Below are 22541 nucleotides of genomic sequence, written 5' to 3' on the forward strand. Positions count from 1 at the left end.
AGATTTAAATAATCCTTTCTATAAGTTGCAAGTCAATCCTGTATTTATCCGAGATGAGGAAGTTGGCATGCCGGCAGGGTATCTGTAAACAAAGCACAATGTAATAAATCATATAAAAATATATACCTTAAAGAAATATGTCTAAGAAGGTAACAATTCGAATATATCTTTTAAAAGGTAGTCTTAAATAAATAAATAAATCACCAAGAATAATCAGGTTGAAGATGATATGAAGGTGTGAGCTGTTAAACAAGTATTTCAGGGCATGCTTGGAACAGCCGGGTGAGACGAAGCTCCTGTTATGGCTGCAGACAAATGCTTTCACAAACGCCCTGCGTGAGAGACAGCTGCAAGGACCTGCCATGCCAGAATCGAATTCCTTTTCGTGACATCCACCGGGGGAGACAATACTCCACGGCCTTTTGGGTCTCCTGCAACCTAACGTAACAACACGTCTTCCATTCACAGAAGAAACCATGGAGTAAAGACTAAAAAAAATACGAAAGGGTCATTTATATGTCATAAAATAACAGAATAAAATAATTACCATAAAAAGCGGTGTTATGTTTGATGGGCATCTTCCGTGTTGTAGTTTTGTGTGAGGCCGAGAGCAAATGTGACTGAAGTGGCAATTGCAAGCGTTGCAAAACCTCCCAAATGAAGAACAAACAGTTTGATAATGAGTTTAAAATAAAATGCAGCCAGTATAAGCTATAAAGCTGAGCAGTGAGGGAGTTCTTTTGAAACAACTTGCATTTTCCTCCTGGAAGGCAAATCCGACCGAAGGCAACCTCAGATCGTTCCACAAAGACCATAACAAGTATTTGTCCACTCTCAGGAGAGCCAGAACATAACATCGGTCCAACCTCAAGATTGAACTTTCAAACTTGTCTCCCTCCTCGAAAACCTGGTGGCACCTTGTTAAGTCTGCCTCTGGTGCATTCATCCTCTCCATCCCGTTTCCTCACTTCAAATGGCACCACAGCCGACTGCTCATGAGAAAGCCGAGTGCCTCAATTCTGTTTTCTTCCAAATATTGTGTCCCTCACCCCTCCCTCTCTGTACCCATCCGTCACAGTCATACCCAACTGATCGTTGACTTTCTGTGTTTTTTTGTGCACCTGAGAAGGGGGAGAAATTTCTGGCAACACTCAACTGTGATTCTGCAACTGGACTGGATGGCATCAGGTCACGGATCCTAAAAACCTGCTCTGCTGCTCTTGCACTTCCTCTCTCTGCTCTTTTAACCCTGTCATTGACCCAAGGTCATCTTCCATCTGCTTGAAAATCTATCAACATCACTACCATTTGAGCTTTCTATATAGTCTGAAATCCCACCTTGCTCTCATCGATGTCTATTGAATTCAAGGCCAACTCTACTCTTGGGTGACTGACGTCATCCACTCTCAAAACCAACGTGTGGCCCTCAATAGAATCCTTTCACCGCCTCTACTTGTCAAGGCTGGGGTGCCCCCAAACAGTGTTCTAGCACCCATTCTCTTCCTAATCTTCATCAATGATCTCTCTGACTATGTGGAAAATCCTCTTTATCTCTTGGCTGATGACTCCACCCTCTGTCATAGCATCCCTCTTCCTTCTGACAGGCAGGCTGCAGACTCTTCCCTCTCTGCAAACCATGATAAAATCACAAACTGGTCAAACACTTGGAATATGTCTTTAATCTATCTATATCTCTCTCTCTCTGTCTGTCTGTCTGTCTGTCTGTATCTCTCTCTCCAAAATTACCATACCGAAACCCTCCCATCGACTTCCCAACAACTCTCTTGAAGAATTTCGTTTACTCAAACTCTTGTATCTCACTCTCAGCCATAATCTTTCTTGGGCAAACGGCAAACAACATTTCGAAGTTCACCTCCAAAGCCAGCCACTGACTGGGCAGCCTCTGTCGTGCAAAGTCCTTCCTTGGCACGCCTGAACTCCTGACCACATACAAAGCTTTCATCCACAGCCTGATGAAGTACTGCTCTCCCCTCTGGGCTGGCACCCCTGTCTCACACCTTGCTCATCTTGACGCCACAGAAACCAAAGCTTTCAAGATCATTGGAATCTCCTACACTGAAGCTAGTCCATTGGTCTATCACTTTGCCATCACCAACAGGTTCGTGGTCTCTCTGTCTTCTTCCGCCACCTTTCTGGTCTTGCACCCTCTGCCCTCTCCATGCATTTCCTCCCGAGGTATGTGAAGGGCACATATGGTCCACGAGCAACCCCCTTCCAGTAAAACTCCCAAAATTCAGAATCACCGCTCATCTCCACTCATTTGTTCCTCTTTTTTTCCAGCCTGTGGAACAAACATCAACATTCTCTTCAATCTCATTCTTCCCTCCAGGTCTTCAAGAAACTGTTCCCCACCATCTCGGAGCACTCCACTCTCCTATCCAAAACCATGATCTTTTCCATACCCGTTAAACCACCCCCAGCCCTCCTCCATATTTAACCTCCGCCATCGAAGATGGACGGAGGTAACTGTTTTTACCCCTGTCTGTTTGTTTGTTTGTTTGTGAACAGTATTACGGAAAAACTCCTCGACGGATTTCGACGAAACTTGGTGGGGGGATTAGGTATGGTCCAAGGATCATGCCATTAGATTTTGGACTTGGTCCAAAGTCCAATATGGCCGCTATGGCGGGCATTTAGAAAAAAATATTTGAATTTTTATTTTTGCATTTCTACATGTTTTAAGTGATTTCCAACCCCCCCCCCACCCCAAAAAAAAATTGTTAGACAAAAAAAACAAAATTTTGCAACTTTTTTTTTCAACAAAATTTCGATTTTTTTTTGGCATTTCTACATGTTATAAGTGATTTCCAACAAAAAACATGCCAAAATTATAATTGCGGCTGATTTTGGAACTTCAGGTGGATATACCTGTGCTGTGTCACGTGATTGGGTTTTCGTATATCATGCCTCGCCCGCTAGGGGTGGCAGAACTGTGCTTCCGGCTGCGCAATAAAGCAGAGTAGATGGTGGCCCGCGTGCTTCTTGCGTCCCACCGCACCTAGTACACACTAGTTGGCGACGAGGATGGGATCATACGGACTTATGCCCGTTTTCGACGGGGACGACTTCGAATCGTTTTCAGAGCAATTGGATTGCTATTTCCACGCGAACGATGTGGTCGACGAGGGCAAGCAGAAGTCAATCTTGCTCGCTTCGCTTTCGCCGGAGCATTATCGGCTGCTGGGTGATTTATTGGCACCGAACAGGCCCCGGGATGATGGGCTGGCGTTTCGGGACATCGTGGAGAAAATGAAAGCACACATGGCGGTTGAGCAGACTCGCGGGGATGTTCGAGCCATCACCGGCCACGCGGGGTCGCGAGTACCCCGGGACGCGCGCACGACCTTCGATGCGGGTCGGACGTCGCCACGCGGCCGCGCGTGCGGCGGGGTGACACGGCGGACATGCTTGGGATGTGGAGGTCGACACCTGCGCCGTGCATGCCCGTATAAAGGCAACGTGTGTTTGAAATGTCACAAGGTGGGTCATTTGGCGCGTGTGTGCCGTGGGGCTTCGGCCACCGTTAAAGTCGGGGACGGCGATGTGCGACGCGACTCGGGGCGGAACCAGCGGCCGGTGTTGAGCCTGGGTTCAGTTGGCCCGGCGACGGCGCGCCCGATGACGGTGGAAGTCGAAGTGAACAAAACGCCAATCACGTTCCAGGTCGATACGGGAGCAGCGGTGTCGCTCATCGGCGAACAGACCGCGCGTAGACTCAACGGCTTGAAGCTTATCAGGTCGAACCTCGCGCTGTTCACGTACACCCGCGAGAAGATAACGCCAGTCGGGATGGCAGACGTGTCTGTGCGGTACCAAGGCCAGGTCGCCACGCTTCGGGTGTACGTCGTACGGGGGAGGGGGCCGTCTCTTCTCGGCCGAGATTGGATGACCCGCATCAGGCTAGACTGGGCCGCAGTTAACCTTGTGCAACCCATGCCGAGCCAGTGGGAGGATCAGTTGGAGGAGATTCTTCAAAGACATCAACGGTTGTTTAGAGACGACCTTGGGAAACTCAAGGGCATGGAGGTGAAACTCTTCTTGAAGGAGGGGGTGGTTCCTCGGTTTTGTAAACCGCGTCCGGTGCCGTATGCCCTGCGGGACAAGGTCAAGGGTGAACTGGATAGGCTGGAGGCCTGTGGAGTGATCGAACGGGTGTCGTGCTCGGATTGGGCCACCCCGGTTGTCACGGTGCTGAAACGGAATGGAGACGTCCGATTGTGCGGGGACTTCAAATCCACAGTTAACCCGGGGCTCAGCGTGGAGCAATATCCACTGCCGTCAATCGATGAAATATATGCGCGATTGGCGGGGAGTCGATACTTCACGAAGCTAGACCTGCGTTATGCATATTTTCACCTGCCGATGGATCCCGGGAGTAGCGAGCTTTTAACAATCAACACGTGCCAAGGGCTCTATCGATATACCCGACTCTGTTTTGGGATTGCTTCGGCTCCAGCTTTGTGGCAGAAAGCCATGGATCAGGTTTGCATTGGCCTGCCCGCTCAGACCTACCTGGACGATGTACTCATTGCGGGGAAAACGGCGGACGAGCATCTGGCGAACATTGCCCGAGTGCTGACAAAGCTAGAAGCGTGCGGCCTGCGCTTAAACAGGGACAAGTGCGCGTTCTTCAAGCAGCGCTTGGAATACCTCGGGCACATCATCACGCCGGAGGGGCTGTTGAAAGGTCCTCGGAAGGTGGAGGCGATTCAGCGCATGCCACCACCTCGCGACAAGACGCAGCTGCGCGCGTTCATTGGCATGGCCCAGTATTACCAAAGGTTCGTGCGTGGGCTCAGCTCACAACTTGCGCCGTTGACGCGGTTGCTCAAGAAGGACGAGCGCTGGGCTTGGGGGCCTGCACACCAGGTGTCGTTCGACCGCGTCAAGCGGCTGCTCACAGAGGATACGGTCCTCGTGCACTACGAGCCTGCGCGTCCGCTCCTATTGGCATGCGACAGCTCTGCATATGGCATCGGGGCAGTGCTCTCCCACAGGATGGACGATGGTTCCGAGCGGCCTGTTTGTTTTGCATCCCGGACCCTGTCCACAGCAGAGCGCGGATATGCCCAGATCGAACGGGAGGCTCTCAGCATCGTCTGGGGTGTGCGGAGGTTTCATCAATATCTGCTGGGACGGCATTTCATTTTACAGACGGATCACAAACCACTTCAATTCATCCTGAGACCCGAACGCGGAGTGCCGGTGGTAGCAGCCGCGCGAATACAGCGGTGGTGTCTGTTTCTTGGTGCTTACGATTATGATATTCAGTTCCGAAGCACCGAGAAGCATGCTAACTGCGACGGGCTCTCACGCTTGCCGTGTGCGGAGGGTCCACCTGCGTCTGAGCTGGGCGACCGGGTCGACGTGTTTGCGCTGGACCAGGTCCAGAGCGGGCCGGTCACGGCCAGACAGGTCGCGGTGGAGTCGGCTCGTGATCCGGTGCTTGCCCGTGTCGTCCGGGCGATTTCTACGGGGAATTGGAGCGATCTGCCTTCGACACCGGCATTTCAACCTTTCACGTCACGCGCAGCGGAGCTATCGTTGGTCCAACGGTGCATAATGTGGGGAATGAGGACGGTGATTCCATCGAGGTTCAGGCAGCGGTGTTTGGAAGAACTGCATGTCAGTCACCTGGGCATCGTGAAGACCAAGAGTCTTGCTCGTAGCCTGTTGTGGTGGCCGGGGTTGGACAAAGACATTGAGCAATTGGTTAAGCGTTGCACCACGTGCCAGACAGATGCTGATAACCCGCGTCGAGCTTCGGGTCTCTGGCCTGTGCCAGACCGAGCTTGGCAGAGGGTCCATGTAGATTTTGCGGGGCCAGTTAATGGCAAGATGTTTTTGATTGTGATTGATGCATTCTCGAAATGGCCGGAGGTGGTAGTAATGCAACATACTTCAGCAAGCATTACGGTAGAGAAGCTGCGGACGATCTTTGCTAATAAAGGGTTACCGGAGATCCTGGTCTCTGATAATGGTCCGCAGTTCATCGCGGGTGTATTTGATGAGTTTATGCGCCAGAATGGTATTTGACATCTAAGGTCCGCACCTTATCATCCTGAGACGAATGGCCAAGCTGAGTCGTTTGTCAAGATGTTGAAGCGGGCTTTGCGCAGGGGGGGTGTTGCACCTGTGCAGACGGTGGTCGATGTTTTTTTGCTCCATTACAGGAACGCAGTTCATCCTGTCACGGGTGACTCGCCTGCCATTCGTCTCTATGGACGGGCTTTGCGATCCAGGCTAGATTTGCTGCGACCTGGAGGGTCGGTGAGTGGGGCTATGTCGCGTCCGACGCGGCTGCGCAGCTTCGAGGTGGGGCAGCGGGTGATGGTACGCGATTATTTCCACGGTTCCAAATGGGTGCCGGCGGTGGTCTCTGGGGTGCTGGGGCCGGCGAATTGCATGGTGCGGACTGATGGTGGGGGTGTGTGGAAGCGGCACGTGGACCAGATGCATGATCGCTGTTCAGCGTCACCCCCCCCACACCTCCCCGAGCCGAACGTTGCGGGGCCCCCTCCGGTAGTCTCGCCGGCACCTGACGTTGTATCGCCGGGACTGGCTGGGCCAGCGCCGAGGGGGTCTTCGCCTGATGCCGTCCTACCCGGGGACGTCGAGCAGGCTGGGCAGTCGGGGGTAGCTGGTGTTGCGGAATGTGCGAGTCCGGCGAGGATGTCACCTCGACCGAGCCGGGAGGCCTATGAGCCTGGGCTGTCTGGTAGCGCTGCCCGTCCGAGGCGGGTCAGGGTGCGGCCGCGGTACTTGGAGGATTATGAGTGTTGATGGGTTTTCGATGGTCATGTTGTGATTATCCGTTCGTTATGTGACGGGTCATTTTACGAGGGGAGGAGTGTGCTGTGTCACGTGATTGGGTTTTCGTATATCATGCCTCGCCCGCTAGGGGTGGCAGAACTGTGCTTCCGGCTGCGCAATAAAGCAGAGTAGATGGTGGCCCGCGTGCTTCTTGCGTCCCACCGCACCTAGTACACACTAATACCCACGTAAAATCAATTTCTGTCTCAAGGAATCTAGTTATGACGAATGAATCGAGTATGTAAAAGTTAAAAGTAAAAGGGAAAGTTGCAAACTATAACTCTGTGAGCACTGTTGCCATCAAATTGAATGAATAGGATATCAGGTTCACTTGAGTGACCCAGAAGTATTGGCGGCAGAGGTTTTGCACTCGACCGAGTGCTCGCCTCTAGTTAACCTCCGCCATCTTCGAAGATGGATGGAGGTTACTGTTTTCACCCCTTTCTGTTTGTTTGTTTGTTTGTGAACAGTATTACGGAAAAACTCCTCGACGGATTTCGACGAAACTTGGTGGGGGGGTTAGGTATGGTCCAAGGATCATGCCATTAAATTTTGGACTTGGTTCCCCCCCCCCAATTTTTTTTTTTTTGCATTTCTACATGTTTTAAGTGATTTCCAACCCCGCCCAAAAAATTGTTACCCCCCCCCAAAAAAGATTTTTTTTTTTGCATTTCTACATGTTTTAAGTGATTTCCACCCCCCCAAAAAAAAATTGTTCGAGAAAAAAAATTTTTTTTCAACAATTTCGATTTCTTTTTTTTGCATTTGTACATGTTGTAAGTGATCTCCAAATCCCCTGTCCCCCCCCCCCCAAATGTTGGAGAAAAGAACTATAACTGTCAGCACTGTTGACATCATATTTAATGAATAAGATATAAGGTTCACTTGAGTGACCGAGCAGTATTGGCGGCAGAGGTTTTGCACTCTCCCGAGTGCTCCCCCTCTAGTTTGCTTCTGTATCTCATGGGGCGGCTTAGCCCAAATATTCAAAAGAATTGTGCATTTTGTGATACAAGCACCAAATTTGGCACAAATGTACATTAATATGTTGCGAACATTTTCAGATATTGGGCCACTTGAAATTCTCTCTTTATGTCCGCCATATTGGATTTGAAAATGGCCGCCACTTGAAATCTACATTTGCTATTATCTCTGGACGTAATGCAGCTATTGACTTAATTCTGGTATCTAAATGCATGTTTTTGGGGGCAAGAATCCAATGGTAGTGGCCATGATCCAGCACTCACACAGTGATCCGGCACTCACACATGATCCCACACAGTGGCCATGATCCGGCACTCAATGGACGTCGTGAAGAATGCTGTGGTACACCTGAATCCTGGACAGACACCAGTGGTCACCGTTGATCAGCCACTGTTTGCTTTGGCCAAGCAGATACAGTGGAAGTGGCCAGAGAGCTATGGTGAAGACCAGATAGTGGTGATGTTTGGTGGCCTCCACATAGAGATGGCAGCACTGAGAACACTGGGGGACTGGCTGAAAGGGAGTGGTTGGGTGCAAGCACTTGTGCAAGCCGAGATTGGAACAGCAGGGACAGCAGACTCATTCCTGCGAGCATCCCATGTCTTGCGCACAAGAAGAGCACATGAAGTGACTGCAGCAGCACTATACGTCCTGCAACACCGTGCCTACAACCACTACTGTCTGGGAGAAACCAGGGATGCAGAGGACCTTCCGGAGTTTGAAGACTGGTGTTGCCAGAGAGGAGAAGACATCCCCCAGTTTCACTCCTGGGCAACCGTGCTGGAACTACAACTGTTGGTTCTAGTGTATGTGCGTTCTCTCAGGCAGGGATCGTTAATGATGTACCTCGATGCTCTGACAGAGCTGGTCCCCTGGTTCCATGCATTGGATCACACCCACTATGCTAGGTGGATACCAGTGCACCTGAAGGACATGGCCGAACTCACCATCAAACACCCAGATGTAGCCAGGAAATTCAGGGAAAGCCACTTCACCGTTCAGAAAACACAGAGAGTGTTCTCTTCAATCCCGATTGACCAGGCACATGAGCAGAATAATGCCTGCATCAAAGGAGACGGTGGAGCAGTTGGGCTCACTGACAACCCGAGTGCCCTACGTCGCTGGATGGTTGCGGGACCAGAAGTTGCCAGGGTGATCGAAGAATTCCAGGATGGGAACCAACACTGGAGATGGCAAACAGCAGACACACGTCATCATGATCAGACGCCAAGTGTACAGGCCTCATTTGTGAAAGATGTTCGCTCTCTTGTCGGTGTCATAGAGGAGATGGGCAACCCATTCGAGGAGGAGAGTCAGGATGTAGTCAAACTGGACACAAAGGAGATCGCAGATCCTGCTGCTGTGGAGACCGTGATGAATACCAAGAGGATTGGCCAAGGGCAGTTCAAGGCTTTCACCAGAGAGTGTCTGTTGGACAGAACAAAGGCAGTGGACGCACCCATTCCTCGTAACAAGCTGAAGGTGTTCAGCACTTCCACTCCAAGAAGTCAGAGCATTGGTCAGCTCGCCTCCATCAAGAATGACCGTGAACTCTTCGCACGCCTGTACATTGGCTGCCAGACGAGGGATGGAAACCTTGAGGAGTTCTTTTGCAACGAGAGTCAGGCATGTCCTCCTGCATTGTCTGATGGTGGAAGCCTCTGCACTGGTACCAAGAGTGATCTCCTCACATGCTTGGAAGAAGTCTCCGACACAAAGACAGAGACTCCTGTCACGACCTGAATTGTGCTTGATGGAGCAGCCATCGTCCAGATGCTGAAGCCGGCTGCATCAAAGACCTTTGAAGAGTATGCACAACAGATCTTCATCCCATATATGTCCACGAAGCTGCAAACAGTGTCACGCCTGGATCTGGTCTGGGATACTTACCTTGCTGATTCACTGAAAGGTAGTACACGTGCAAAGTGGGGACAAGGTGTGCGGAGACGTGCGGTGGCTGCCGCAGCTATACCAGGAAACTGGCAGAACTTCCTACGAGTGGACAGCAACAAGACCGAGCTGTTCAGGTTCCTCTCAGCAGCTCTCATGGAATGATTTGACCAGGAAGACCAGCAACTCGTCATTACTGATGGAGAGGCAGTGCTCAGCAAGCCACTACTGCCAGATCTGACCTCACTCGCCCCATGTAACCATGAAAAAGCTGACAGTCGGATGTTGCTGCATGCATCTCACGCAGTCCAGCATGGACACCATGCAATACTCATCCGGACTGTAGACACCGATGTGTGGTGCTGGCAGTGTCCCTGGCACAGGAGTTGCAACCAGAAGACAAACTGTGGCTGGCATTCATAACAGGCCAGTTTCCAATACCTCGCAGCACACGAAATAGCAGCTGGATTGGGATGAGAGAAGGCTCGTACACTGCCAATGTTCCACGCTCTAACTGGATGCGACACTGAGTCTGGTTTTCATAGATATGGCAAGAAGACTGTGTGGGCAGTCTGGACGGTACTGCCAGAACTCACTGAGGCGCTGCTGCTGCTGCTGTCCTCTGCACCTCGTGACATGCCAGACGATGCAATGCGCATCATCGAGAGGTTCGTGATCCTGTTGTATGATCGAACCAGCAAATGCACAGACATTGACAAGGTCAGGAGGAAACTCTTCGCAAGGAAGAACAATGTGCAGCTCATCCCTCCAACGAAGGCAACTCTGGAGGAACATGTCAAGAGGGCAGTGCATCAAGGTGGACATGTGTGGGGTCAGATACTGCTGCCAGCACCAGAGCTACCTCCACCAACCAACTGGGGTTGGTCAAGGACTGGAGAAGGACAGTTCACACCTGACTGGACCAGGCTAACTGAGGCAGCTCACAGCTGCATTGAGCTGGTTTCTTGCAAGTGCAAGAAAGGGTGTGTGAGGCGCTGCAAGTGCAAAAAGGCTGCCCTTCAGTGCACAGCCCTCTGTGTGTGAAGGGGACTGCACATGACGATGAGTCAACAACATACATGTACTTGTGGCAATGCTGAACTTGTTAACATGACACTGTTTATGTACACGTATCTTCAGTACTGGTATATACCTAGCCTCAGATACCAGTACACCTAGCCTCAAATACTAGACCATGTAGCATGTCAGTGTTATACCTAAGACATTTACAGAACTAAGACATTCTTTTCAAAGTATTGTGTTGAATCCAATATTTGCTAAGATAATTTCCAAATAAAATTATATAACAGACTGTGATAGATAATATTAAGTTGAAAATGGTACCATTGGATTCCTTGCCCCCCAAAAACATACATTTAGATACCAGAATCAAGTCAATAGCTGCATTACGTCCAGAGATAATAGCAAATGTAGATTTCAAGTGGTGGCCATTTTGAAATCCAATATGGCGGACATAAAGAGAGAATTTCAAGTGGCCCAATATCTGAAAATGTTCGCAACATATAAATGTACATGCACAAAATGCACAACAGGTTTGCTATGCTGCTACACTAATCCGTTTTGTACACACCCCTTGTGTTCTCCACCATACCCCTCATAATTTCCTGCATCCTTTGTTCGTTCATCTCTGTCTATTTTCTCCCGAAGCCATGATGTTGGCATTTTCCCTTTTCTCTTTCTGCTGTTCCTCTTGTTATGCTGCATGCTGATCCATTCTGTGTTCTATCTTTTCCACGAGCCTCGACTCCGTGTACAAAGAAACCCATAATGACAGCAAGAGTTGCAAAACCTCTACTAGAAAATTGGGATACAATTGAACTCGAAAATAGAGGGAGAAACATAAAAATAAATTGGAATGAAATAGATTGAAATGAACAGAAAAAATGTCAAGAAAAAAAGGAAAAGTATAGTTTGAACAGTTATCAACAACTACTACTAATCTACTACCACTACTACTACTATGCACTAATTATTCCCAGCTTAATGTGGGTTGGCCGGGGAACGTTTTTGGCCTAAGTTTTACACCAACTGGCCAGCTAAGCCTAGTGTTGTGTTTACAGACATACCTGCAGGAATTCAACATCGTCTGACACTGTGCTCTTCCGAAGATTTTGACTTGTCGAATACAAGACCACTTTTTTCTGCTTTGCTGACTTCTTTCACTCATGCAACCAGCATCTAGGTCTCAACAGCATCGTGTCATCTACTGGAGTGCCCCAAGGCAGCATATTGGGCCCGATCACATTCCTTGTTTACATTCATGGCCTATCTGATGCTTTGGAAAACCCTCTTCTCCTCTTTGTGGACAATTCCACATCACACTGTATAATTCCAGACCCTATCATCAGGCCGGCAGCATCTCTCTTCACTGACTTGGAAAGGATCAGATACTGGTCTAATACCTGGAACATGTATTTCAATATCGGTAAATCTTGCTTTCTCACCTTGCCGCTCCGGAAGGATCACTAAAAAAAACAACTTATCTATTTCCCTAATCAAACACTGGAAGGATTTCGGTTTTTTGAACTTCTCCCAATCACCACCAATTATGATCTCTCCTGGACAAACCACATATCCAAGCTTCCCACCAAATATCCATCCACCTTTGTGCCAAGTCCTTCTTTGGTAAATCTGAATTCACAGCCTACAAGACCTTTGGTTGTAGCTCAATGGAGTATTGCTTGCCCATATGGGCTTGTGCTCCACTTTACACCTGTCTCTCAAATATTTTTTTGAAATGATCTGTACAAGCAGACACAATGAATGCGAAAATTGTCGCATTCTAGCACATTTTAGCCAATGAAATTGATACATTTGAGAACTGAGATGCGAGATTAATTTGTTCTTACTTCTTCAAACCAACACCAATGTCAGTGTTATCAGATAATCTCCTGGTTATAAGGTGTGCAACAATGCATGATCCTCTTCGTATGGAGCACATTAAAATTCAAATAAGAACAATATTTTATGTTGTGATGAAAAAGTTTAAAGATGTTTACAAACTCGAATCCATTGTAGCACCTGAAGCTAAACATGCCATGAGTCACACACAACACCTCCATGACAACAGTGTGACATTAAAAAAATTTATATTTTCATTTCGTCAGCAGCTGCATAATTCGGAAGTTATATTATAAATTAGAATCACTTATCATATAAGAAGTCAAATCTATTTTTTTTCCATCAAAAGAAAAAGTTCCCCACCTCAGTTGGAATGGTTTGATCAGCCCCATTCTCCAGCAGGAGACGAAGAACCTCTACATGGTTTTCTTGGGAGGCCATGTACAATGGTGTGAAACCATGCTGGGGGACAGCAAGCAAACATTTTCATTTTTGGTTGATGGTGGGAGGAGGGTGAGAGGGAGGGTCCAAGATTCATGCTGGAGATTGTACATACACTTGATGTAGAACGAGGACATTTGGGGAGATGAGTGAACTTTTGCATGAATTGCAAAGCCATTATAAGAGGACAATGAACAAATATGGGAGTCACAAACCGAGGGTCACAGTATCACAAGCAAGTGCTGAGAACAAAAGACCAAACTGGTCCAACCTATGCAGTGTGGAACTTGGATTTGTCTAAGTTTTTCAAAAGTACTTTAGGACAAAGTCATAAATAAACAAGGGTGATTGTTATGTTCAAAATATAGAACTGCAACGGAGCTTCAACGAAACGAACCCATAACTAACTAGAAGGGCACTCTTTGACATCGCGACATCGCCAGATATGCCTTCGCTCACATTATGACATCATTATACATAGTTGTACCAAGATTCAAAATATTAAATAGTTCTGGCTGTCAAAAAAAAAATCATACCTGCCAAACCATGTGACCTCTGACATCATAGGTGCAGAACTTTTTGTTCCTCGTGGATACCTGTAAAGTTTCGCCTCAATTTGTCTGTTCAGCTGTTTCGGAGAATGTTTTTGAAGATTTTTATGTTTAAATAAAAAAAAAAGCTGCTGAACCACATGACCAATGACGTCATAAATTTTTCCCCCCCCCCCTACAATTTAGCCCTACATGACAACAATTTTCATGCTGATCGAATAAAACGTTCAACCTGTGCAATGATGACGTCACAACAAAGCCAACTATGACATCAAGAAAAAAAAAATCATACTTATTTCACATGGGGAGTACTTGACGTGTGCCAAGTTCCATTTTTTTCCGTGGAGCGGTTTCTCAGATGCAGAGGTCCAATTTTTTTTCTTCCTTTTTTTTCAACATAGCTGCCACACTACATGACCTATGACGTCGTAATTGTCATGAAAACATTCCACGTGAGTCGTCGCACCTGTGGTGATAATTTCTTGTCAATCACACCCTTTTGCTTTAAGCAGGAATTTGGAATTTGGCCAGGGTACCAGTGATAGCGGGCCTATTCTTCGCAAAGGATACAGTGAAATCTCTCTACAAGGTTCACCAATCATTGCGAACAGACAGGATGCCCAGTTTAATGTCCTTCCGACGGATGGCAAGCACGGATGACTCGCCCTCCCTGTGAAGCACCAGCATGAGAGTATGACAGTTTATAGCTGGATTGGGATTCAAACTGAGGCTCGACATACTTATTAGAGGGGAGTGAGCATACCTCGAGACCATCTTGTTGGCCGAATATCAGTGTGTGCTTTGGGCTTTGAAAGGGTATGTTGAAGGATTCCTGTAGATGTGTGTATTGGTGTTGTTGTAAGCGATGGAGATAACTGTTGCGATTTGCCACAACAACAACATTGCCCAAATGACCTTTCCTTTTGTTTAATTTACTTAGTCTTTGTATTATATTATTTTGGCATTATATTAAGACAATGCACTGCAGTGTACTTACAACTTTCGATGATGCTGTTTATTCAGTGTATAAGCCTTCACATTAAAACGAAAACAGTACTACTAATGGATGTAATGACAACTAGCAAGATGTGACACAGAAGACACAAAATGTTTGTGGCATAGTGCTTTGATCATGTCGGCTTACAAACCTGAGCTTGAGCATTCACATCAGCACCACGACGGATAAGTACTCGGGCAACGTCCACCTCCCCAGCCAAGCAGGCCACGTGCAATGCCTGGTTTCCTTTCTGTCACAACGCCAAGGACCGCACCGCAACAAGAACTGCATTACTGCACCACAGAACCGCACAACATCATGCACTACACAGTACTACAGAACTTGTGCCATGTAACTGCACCATACTACAGTGCACTCCACTGCAGAAATCTTCGCATCTGCACCGAAAATTTCAACAGCATAAATCCCCGAATTATAATTATGTGCACTATCATACTAGGCATCAGATCAATCAGTCGGAGGAAGGCAGACGTACCAGCTGGGATTGTACAAAAAAAAGCAGAAAATAATTTAAGAATTGTACAATGGTTTCACAAGCAAGCAATGAAGTCAGTCCAGCAGTTGAATGGTTGCCTATCTTTGAAGCTGCTTGCCATCATGCCAGGTACAAATAATTTGTTATGGAACTACTTGGGTCGAGTGGGAAGCCCACGAGTGCAAGCTTGTGAGTGTGCACGTCTTCGTCACGAGATGGCCAATTTTCGTTCCAATTTGAAAAACCTTGTTGCATGTGGGGGTAAGTGATTAGTAAGAGACTATTTGAATGACTCATTGAGCATGACAGATGGAAGCGTTGTGTGTGTGTGTGTGTGTGTGTGTGTGTGTGTGTGTGTGTGTGTGTGTGTGTGTGTGTGTGTGTGTGTGTGTGTCGATGCATCTATACTAATAAATGTCAGTTTGTGTGTCTCCTCCATAACTCCAAAGCCATAAAACCTCGCAGCCTGAAACTTTGCAAGCATACTCAGAAAACTCGAAGGAAGTACAAGACTGAAATTTGAATGTTTGGGTTAATTTAAACACCCCTTTTTAATATAATTAACGGCATTATTTAATTATATCCTTCATCAGGCGCTTCCTCAGCCACCTCGCTCTTTGGGGTCTTAAGGCATATCCTAGGTATCTTTGCTGGGGTCTGAAGCCACTATGTTTTTTTGGCCTGCTCAACCATACCTTGACTTGGAACAGGTCAACGACTTCTTAACGATAATTTTTTTTCCACTTTCCTCATTTATATTCTCGAATGCCTGTTCATCATCGGTACAAATCGCTGGGTACATTGCAATGCTATGAACACGCGGAGACGGCAGCGTCCGTGGCTTTATTTCATTTTAGCACATGCCATAACCTCGAGACTCCCTTAAACTAAGCAGAATTACAAAATTTAAGCTCCAGCATCAAACTTACAAGCAGTTCCGACTCCTAAAAAAAAGTGTTCATTTGTCCAATGCGGACATATTTGACATTTTGGGTCTCTCCGGAGTCCGGGTGGTGTACGATTAATAAGACGGTTCGGTGATCACTAATCGCGTGCCAAGCAAGCCGTTTCTTATCAACTGTTTCATTGGAGTGCCTGAGCCACTTGGCAAATGCTCCACAATATTCGCACTGTCACTGAATACTGCATGTCGATTGACTTGAAAAAAGTTCAGGAACACTCGCGTGCCTTGTTGGCCACGTGTTGTGCGGTGAAACAGGCGGTCTCTGGCTCGCTGAAAATGTGAAATTATATTTTCCAGGAAGTTCCCCTTTTTGTTCTTCCATTATATGACCCATCACTTCGACATTGATGCATATTAAAATAAAATAAAAAACATACACATCTCATATTGACTGAGCTTCACGATGGTGGGTGTTCCCTCGGGTGGTACCTCGCAGGCTGCAAATGTAATGCAATTTCATTTTTAGACAACATCGCTTATTTTAACTTTTTAGTGGTGTTTTCATTATCTACGCATCACTTCGACATTCATACATATTTAAAAAACTATTTTTTTTTAACCTCCATTGACTTTGTGTTGGGAGTTCCTTGATGTTGGTTTGACCAGTGAAAAGTGTTGGCAAACATTTTGCGTGCTCTTTGGATTGTTATATCTTTGAATGAAGACCTGGGTGCAAGAAGTACTTTCGTCACAAAATAACACTTTTGAGATATTGAGGATCAAAGTTTTCAAAACATGCTGCAGATACGTTTTTTTTAAAGGTGGCATACGATGGAGCCTGTTGTTGGTTCCAGGGGCTATACAGAGCAGACAACCCCTTTTTTGTGGAAAAATAATCCTTCATTACGAAGAAAACGAGAAAATTAGTTTTGGACTTAAGTACCTTTTGCAGCTAAATACCTGGACTTGGGTACTTTTTGTGACAAAATGGCTGGACTTGGGTACTTTTAACACACAAAGCCCTTTATTGCTCATTTTTGATTGCCAAACAGTCATTTTTACTTCGTCTCATGGGGCTGTACAGTGTACATACATTCAATACATGGGGAATCTGGGTCAGCACAGCATTGCACTGCACTGCCACATGCACAGTTTTATGAGGGCTCAAAAACTGATGACGAACGTAGTGCCTTTTCAGTACCAGCAAAGTATAATGCAAAGAAACTTCATATCTGATGCTTTGGCATCCTTCATTCTCTTTCTAGCCCAGTCTCCAGGGTTTCTTTTGTTTTTTGCCCCCGTCATGCCTGTTATCAGGGTTATCCTCATTCACACCATGCTGTCCAGCCTCCATGGTTGCTATTCTCACAACTTGTCATGTGACACATACTAGCATTTTGATTGGACAGTCATGGACTTAGGAACTTCTTGCTCAAATATTATGGACTTGGGTATTTCTTGCACTACATTTTAGTGAATTCAACAATGACCATACACCAATATAACGGACTTGAGTACTTATTTTCGGAATTTTTTGGTATCAAATGATGCTCTGCCCATTATAGATTGTAGTACTGGTGCCAGCTCATTTTTTTTCAAAAATGTGACTTTAGTACTTCTTGCACCTAGGTCTTCAATTGCATTTTGTTAATTTTATATTTGAATTCCATATTTAAAGAATTATGTTTAAAAGTTCAGCCTTTGTGGTTCTCCTTTTTCTGTACTTTATCCGTGCCCATGCCAAGCAAGTCTTTTCTTATCAACCATTTTGTTGGAGTGCTCAAGCCACTTCGTAAGCGCTCTACAATATTCGCACTGTCACTGAATATTGTATGTCGATTGAATTTAACAAAGTTCAGGGGCACTCCTATGTGTTGTTCACCACGTATTGTTCTGCGGTGCAAACAAAGGCTTGCTCACTGAAAATGTGAAATTTCATTTTCCATGACGTTTCCCCTTTTTGTTCTTCCATTATAGGACTTGTCACTTTGGCATAGATAAATACAAATAAAAATGAAATGTTTCACTTTTCAAAGTTTCTTCAAACGTTTCATGGATTGCATGGTGAAACCACTTAGTGCGGGTTCTTCAAGTTTCAATTGTGATACCCTGGTTCTATACGGGTAGGAAGGCAAAATAAATTATATGATCATAATGAGCAAAAAAATTTCAGTTATGAAGTAAGGAGTCGCCGCCACATCATGGCAGGAAAGCCTAGAGGTACACATGCTCACTCTGTGTAGCCTGGATTTGAATCCCAAACCCAGCTCCAAACTGTCTTCCCAGTATTTCACAGGCCGGGTGATTCATCAATGTGTGTGTCGTCTCTTGGATGGACGATAAACTGGGCATCATATATGCTGGAATTCCTCACCCCTCTTCCGCCCTCACCCCACTCTCCCAACCCTTCCCCCTCTCTCCCAACCCTCCCTTTCTTCCTCTCTTTCCCCTCCCTTCCTTCCCTCCTCTCTCTCCACTCCCTTCCGTCCCTCCTCTCCCCTCCCTTCCTTCCCTCCTCTCTCCCCCTCCCTTCCCTCTCTCCTCTCTCTTCCCACCCCACCTCCTCCCTCTTCCCACCCTGCCTCCTCTCTCTTCCCTCCCTCCCACCTTTCCCCCCTTAATATCTCCGTCAGCGAAGTGACGGGTTGTATTTGCTAGTTTATGAATAGATATTATACATACATTAAAAATAAAGACCCATTCACATCTCTCACCTGTGAAGGGAGGGAATAACCAATTAGCTCTCACCGAATCAATTAACCCAGGAGGCTAGGATTATACAAATAAATAGACTCCTCTCATGCTCTTCTAACTAAAGAAGTCTGCATAAAGCAACCACGAAAGGCTACACAAGGTAAGCCCTTTGCTGTTTGAAACCCTTCCCAGAGTTCCTCAACAACTACAAAGACATTCACAAATAGTAGACACATGAGAATCCCAATGCTCCACACCCCCTTAACTACCGGACCGGTTTCATTGCTTGTTGGTGAATAATCAGCGACAGAACAGACAGAAATACATACCATCGAGGCTCCCAAGCATGTACCATGTGGAAATGTCAAGAGCAATCAACATATAAATGAAAACACAAACACCCACTCACATCTCTCTACTGTGTATGGACATAGTATATATGTATATGTATATATGTATATGTATATATGTATATGTATATATGTATATATGTATATATGTATATATGTATATGTATATATGTATATATGTATATATGTATATGTATATATATATATACATGTATCAGACACACTTCCTGACTGGTGAGCATCGCCGCGGATTATGTCTCATATGGTAAAACTGCATAATCTGCAAAGAACAACTGCCAGTCTGCCACCCAGATGATTGTTCCCGCTAATGCAAACCATTCAACCAGAAGACACGTGATGCAATCGGTGGGTAAATTGAAACATGTGGAGTGTGACGAGCACACCCCCCGATCTCCATTTTGTAGGACTATGTTTGACGTTTAACTGATGTTGACCATGTAATATTAATTTGTCTGTTTGATGGTCGCCATGCCGAGGCCTCCAGATTGGAAGTGATGCTTTAGTGTAGGACGATGTCCAATGGAGATCGGGGGAGTGCTTGTATATAACAATATATACATATACAGTATATATATATATATATATATATATATATATATATATATATATATATATATATATATATATATATATATATATATATATATATATATATATATATATATATATATATATATATATATATATATATATAGAAAATATATATAACAAGGAAAAGAGCAATCAGAGATTGCTGACCCTCGCCAGGACTTCCTTTGTGTGGTTTATTTTGTGGTGTGTTACGTAATTAATAAGAGACAAAATTAGAACTGCCACTATACAATTGCTGGCAGTGATGACCAGGCACCAAGACATCCCGCTTTGACGCAACCCTGCTTTGATTGGACGCCTGACTCTGACCCATGACGTTAAAAAAAAAATTTTTATTCATTATTCAATTGAATTTATAATGGGAATAAAATAAATTCAACTACAATCAAATGGAAGACCAAATAAGTACAGTCCTGCATTGGAATAATCAGAAGGAACCCAAACAAGCAAAAAGCAAAGATAAAGTCATCAGGAGGAACCTGGATAGGATTCACATGTTAGCTGCTACTCCTCGATCTGCAAACCCATCCAGGAAAAGCCAAGTGAGCCACATTAAAAAAAAGTTTCTTGGCTGAGATGGGAGAACTTGCCGGAAGGACAACAATCTCTCTGCAGCACTTCACAAATCTAGGCTTTATGGGAGAGTGGCCAGATGAAAGTCATTCCTGAGAAAAGGACACAAGACAGCATGCCTGGAGTTTGCAAAAGGGCACATGAAAGACTCTGAGAGCGTGAGGCAAAATATTCTGTGGTCTGATGAGATGAAAATTGAACACTTTGTCCTGAATGCAAAGTGCTTCATTTGGTGGAAACTCAGCACAGCTCATCACCCATCTAATTCCATCCCTACAGTGAAGCATGGTGGTGGCAGCATCATGCTATGGGGAAGCTTTTCAGCGGCAGGGACTGGGAGACTTGTAAGGATAGAGGGAACAATGAATGGAGTGAAATACAGGCAAATCCTTGAAGAGAACCTGCTTCAGAGCGCAAAAGACCTTAGACTGTGACGAAGATTTACATTCTAATAGGACAATGACCGCAAGCATGCAGCCAAAGCAACACTGGAATGGCATCAGAACAAGAATGTGTAAGCCCTTGAGTGGCCCAGCGAAAGCCCAGACTTGAAGATTGCTGTTCACCGACACTGCCCATCCAACTTGACAGAGGTTAAGTAAATCTGCAGGGAAGAATGGGAGAAAATCCCCAAATCCAGATGTGCAAAGCTGATAGACACATACCCAAGAAGACTCAAAGCTGTAATCGGTGCCAAAGCCGCTACTATAACGTATTGACGAAGGAGGCTGAATACTTATCAAAATTAGATATTTCTGCATTTCAGTTTTCATTCATTTGTAAAAATTTCGAAAAACATGTCTTCACTTTGTCATCAGGGGGTATTTTGTGTAGATCGGTGACAATTTTTATTTTTTTATTTAATCCATTTTAAATTCAGGCTGCAACACAACGAAACGTGAAAAGTCAAGGGGTGTGAATACTTTCTGAAGGCAATGAATAAATGTGTGTTTCGGTGTCCTAGTTACATCTCACATAAGTTTAAAATGTAACCTTCACCTCGGAGCAGTCACATGCTGAGCACTGCACGGAGATGCTCGGAGACGTACCCCCTGGTGGAGTACATTGGAGGGGTTATGAGGGGATTGTTATTTCCAAAACCAAAGCTCATTGCAGATGCTACAGGGAATGTAATGGCAGATGAAGGAACACCAGGTGGGAACTCATTTATTCGTTCATCATTCATTCCTTTCACCTCATGTTCACTCTGAGATTGGAGTATCATGTGTTCATGAACAACTGGGGAACTTATTGTAAATCCACTTTACATCCAGCCATCCATCCCTTCCCTCCAGGCATCCATTCAATCCTTCCATCCATCCCTCCCCCCCCCCATCCATCTCTCACCCCCCCATCTCTTTGTTTGTTCTCACTCCTTCACCCCTCCTCCCTCTATCACCCCTCTTCTAACTTTCATGAGGTGATAAAGGCTCGTTGTGAAAAGTTCCCACAGCTGGTTGTGTTGTGGTTTGGAGGTCGTTATGTTGTGCTGTGGTGTCTGTGTTGTGTTTTGAGCCCATAGTGTCAGAGAGTGTGCGGGTTGGGTGGATGAGCACTTTTTTGGTGGTCTTGGTTCGATTCCGCAGTTTGAATTTTGAGATTCGGCTCGGATTGAGAGATTCTGGGGCTAATCAGATTTTCGTTGTTAAAGGTGTGCTGAAATTTTAAAAAGGCATAAAATACTGGCGTCTCTGGGCATTTATAAGCATTGCAGCGAGGGTGCAATGGGCTCTCGGGTCTCTTGACGTGAGCCGGGTTTCGGGGTTTGGACTGTGGTGTTGGGTTTGGCTGCAGGTCCAGCTTCTGGAGAGGTGTTAGTTTTTATGGTTCACGCATTCTTTGGCATGCCGGGCATCTCCGGGGAGTGTGTCACCCCCCTCGGAGAGATCCAGTTCTAGAGCGGGTAAGCAGGCTGGCATCCGCAGTTCCGGTCACATACCTCAAGGGAAGCCCATATTATAATCTCTTTAAAAATGGGAAATGCCATTTGAAAGTGATGGGTGGTTTTGCTCTCCTGGTTGAATGTACCCCATTTCGTCCAATACTGTACTAATGCCAGCAGATGGGAAACATCCTGTCCCCTGGCTTCCACTCAAGTCCCCCTCCCAAATTGACATCGAACCCCCCTCCTTCAAGTCTCACTACCAAACACAAATCCAGAAAATCGGCTTGGTAGCGTGAAATGCCTGCGAACAACATTAATTAGTTGGGAGACCGCAGGGGAAATTCCCAAGAGATTTTTTTTTGCTTCCAGCTTTCGAAGTTACTAGACGACCCGTGAACCCGTTGGGTTCCCGTTGTGACAGCAGTTGATGAAAAAAATCATTTCAAGAAAAAAAAATAGCTCCAGCAA

General features: G+C 46.0%; 1 protein-coding gene across 10 annotated transcripts in view; it reads right to left on the reverse strand.

Annotated features, from left to right (window-relative positions):
- Positions 1-22541, reverse strand: part of LOC147027028 (uncharacterized) — a 171142-nt gene that overhangs the window by 99792 nt on the left and 48809 nt on the right. For all 10 annotated transcript variants that reach the window (XM_085883089.1, XM_085883085.1, XM_085883087.1 and 7 more), the window contains 2 exons: positions 14711-14809; positions 12934-13032 (listed from right to left, as the gene is read on the reverse strand). In XM_085883089.1, the coding sequence (XP_085739215.1) occupies positions 12934-13032; positions 14711-14809 (198 nt within the window). The remainder of the gene's footprint in view (positions 1-12933; positions 13033-14710; positions 14810-22541) is intronic.

This window comes from Eptatretus burgeri, chromosome 5 (assembly GCF_056783735.1).
Source record: "Eptatretus burgeri isolate ZD-2024b chromosome 5, Ebu_testis_v1, whole genome shotgun sequence".
In the NCBI taxonomy this organism is placed as follows: Eukaryota; Metazoa; Chordata; class Myxini; order Myxiniformes; family Myxinidae; genus Eptatretus; species Eptatretus burgeri.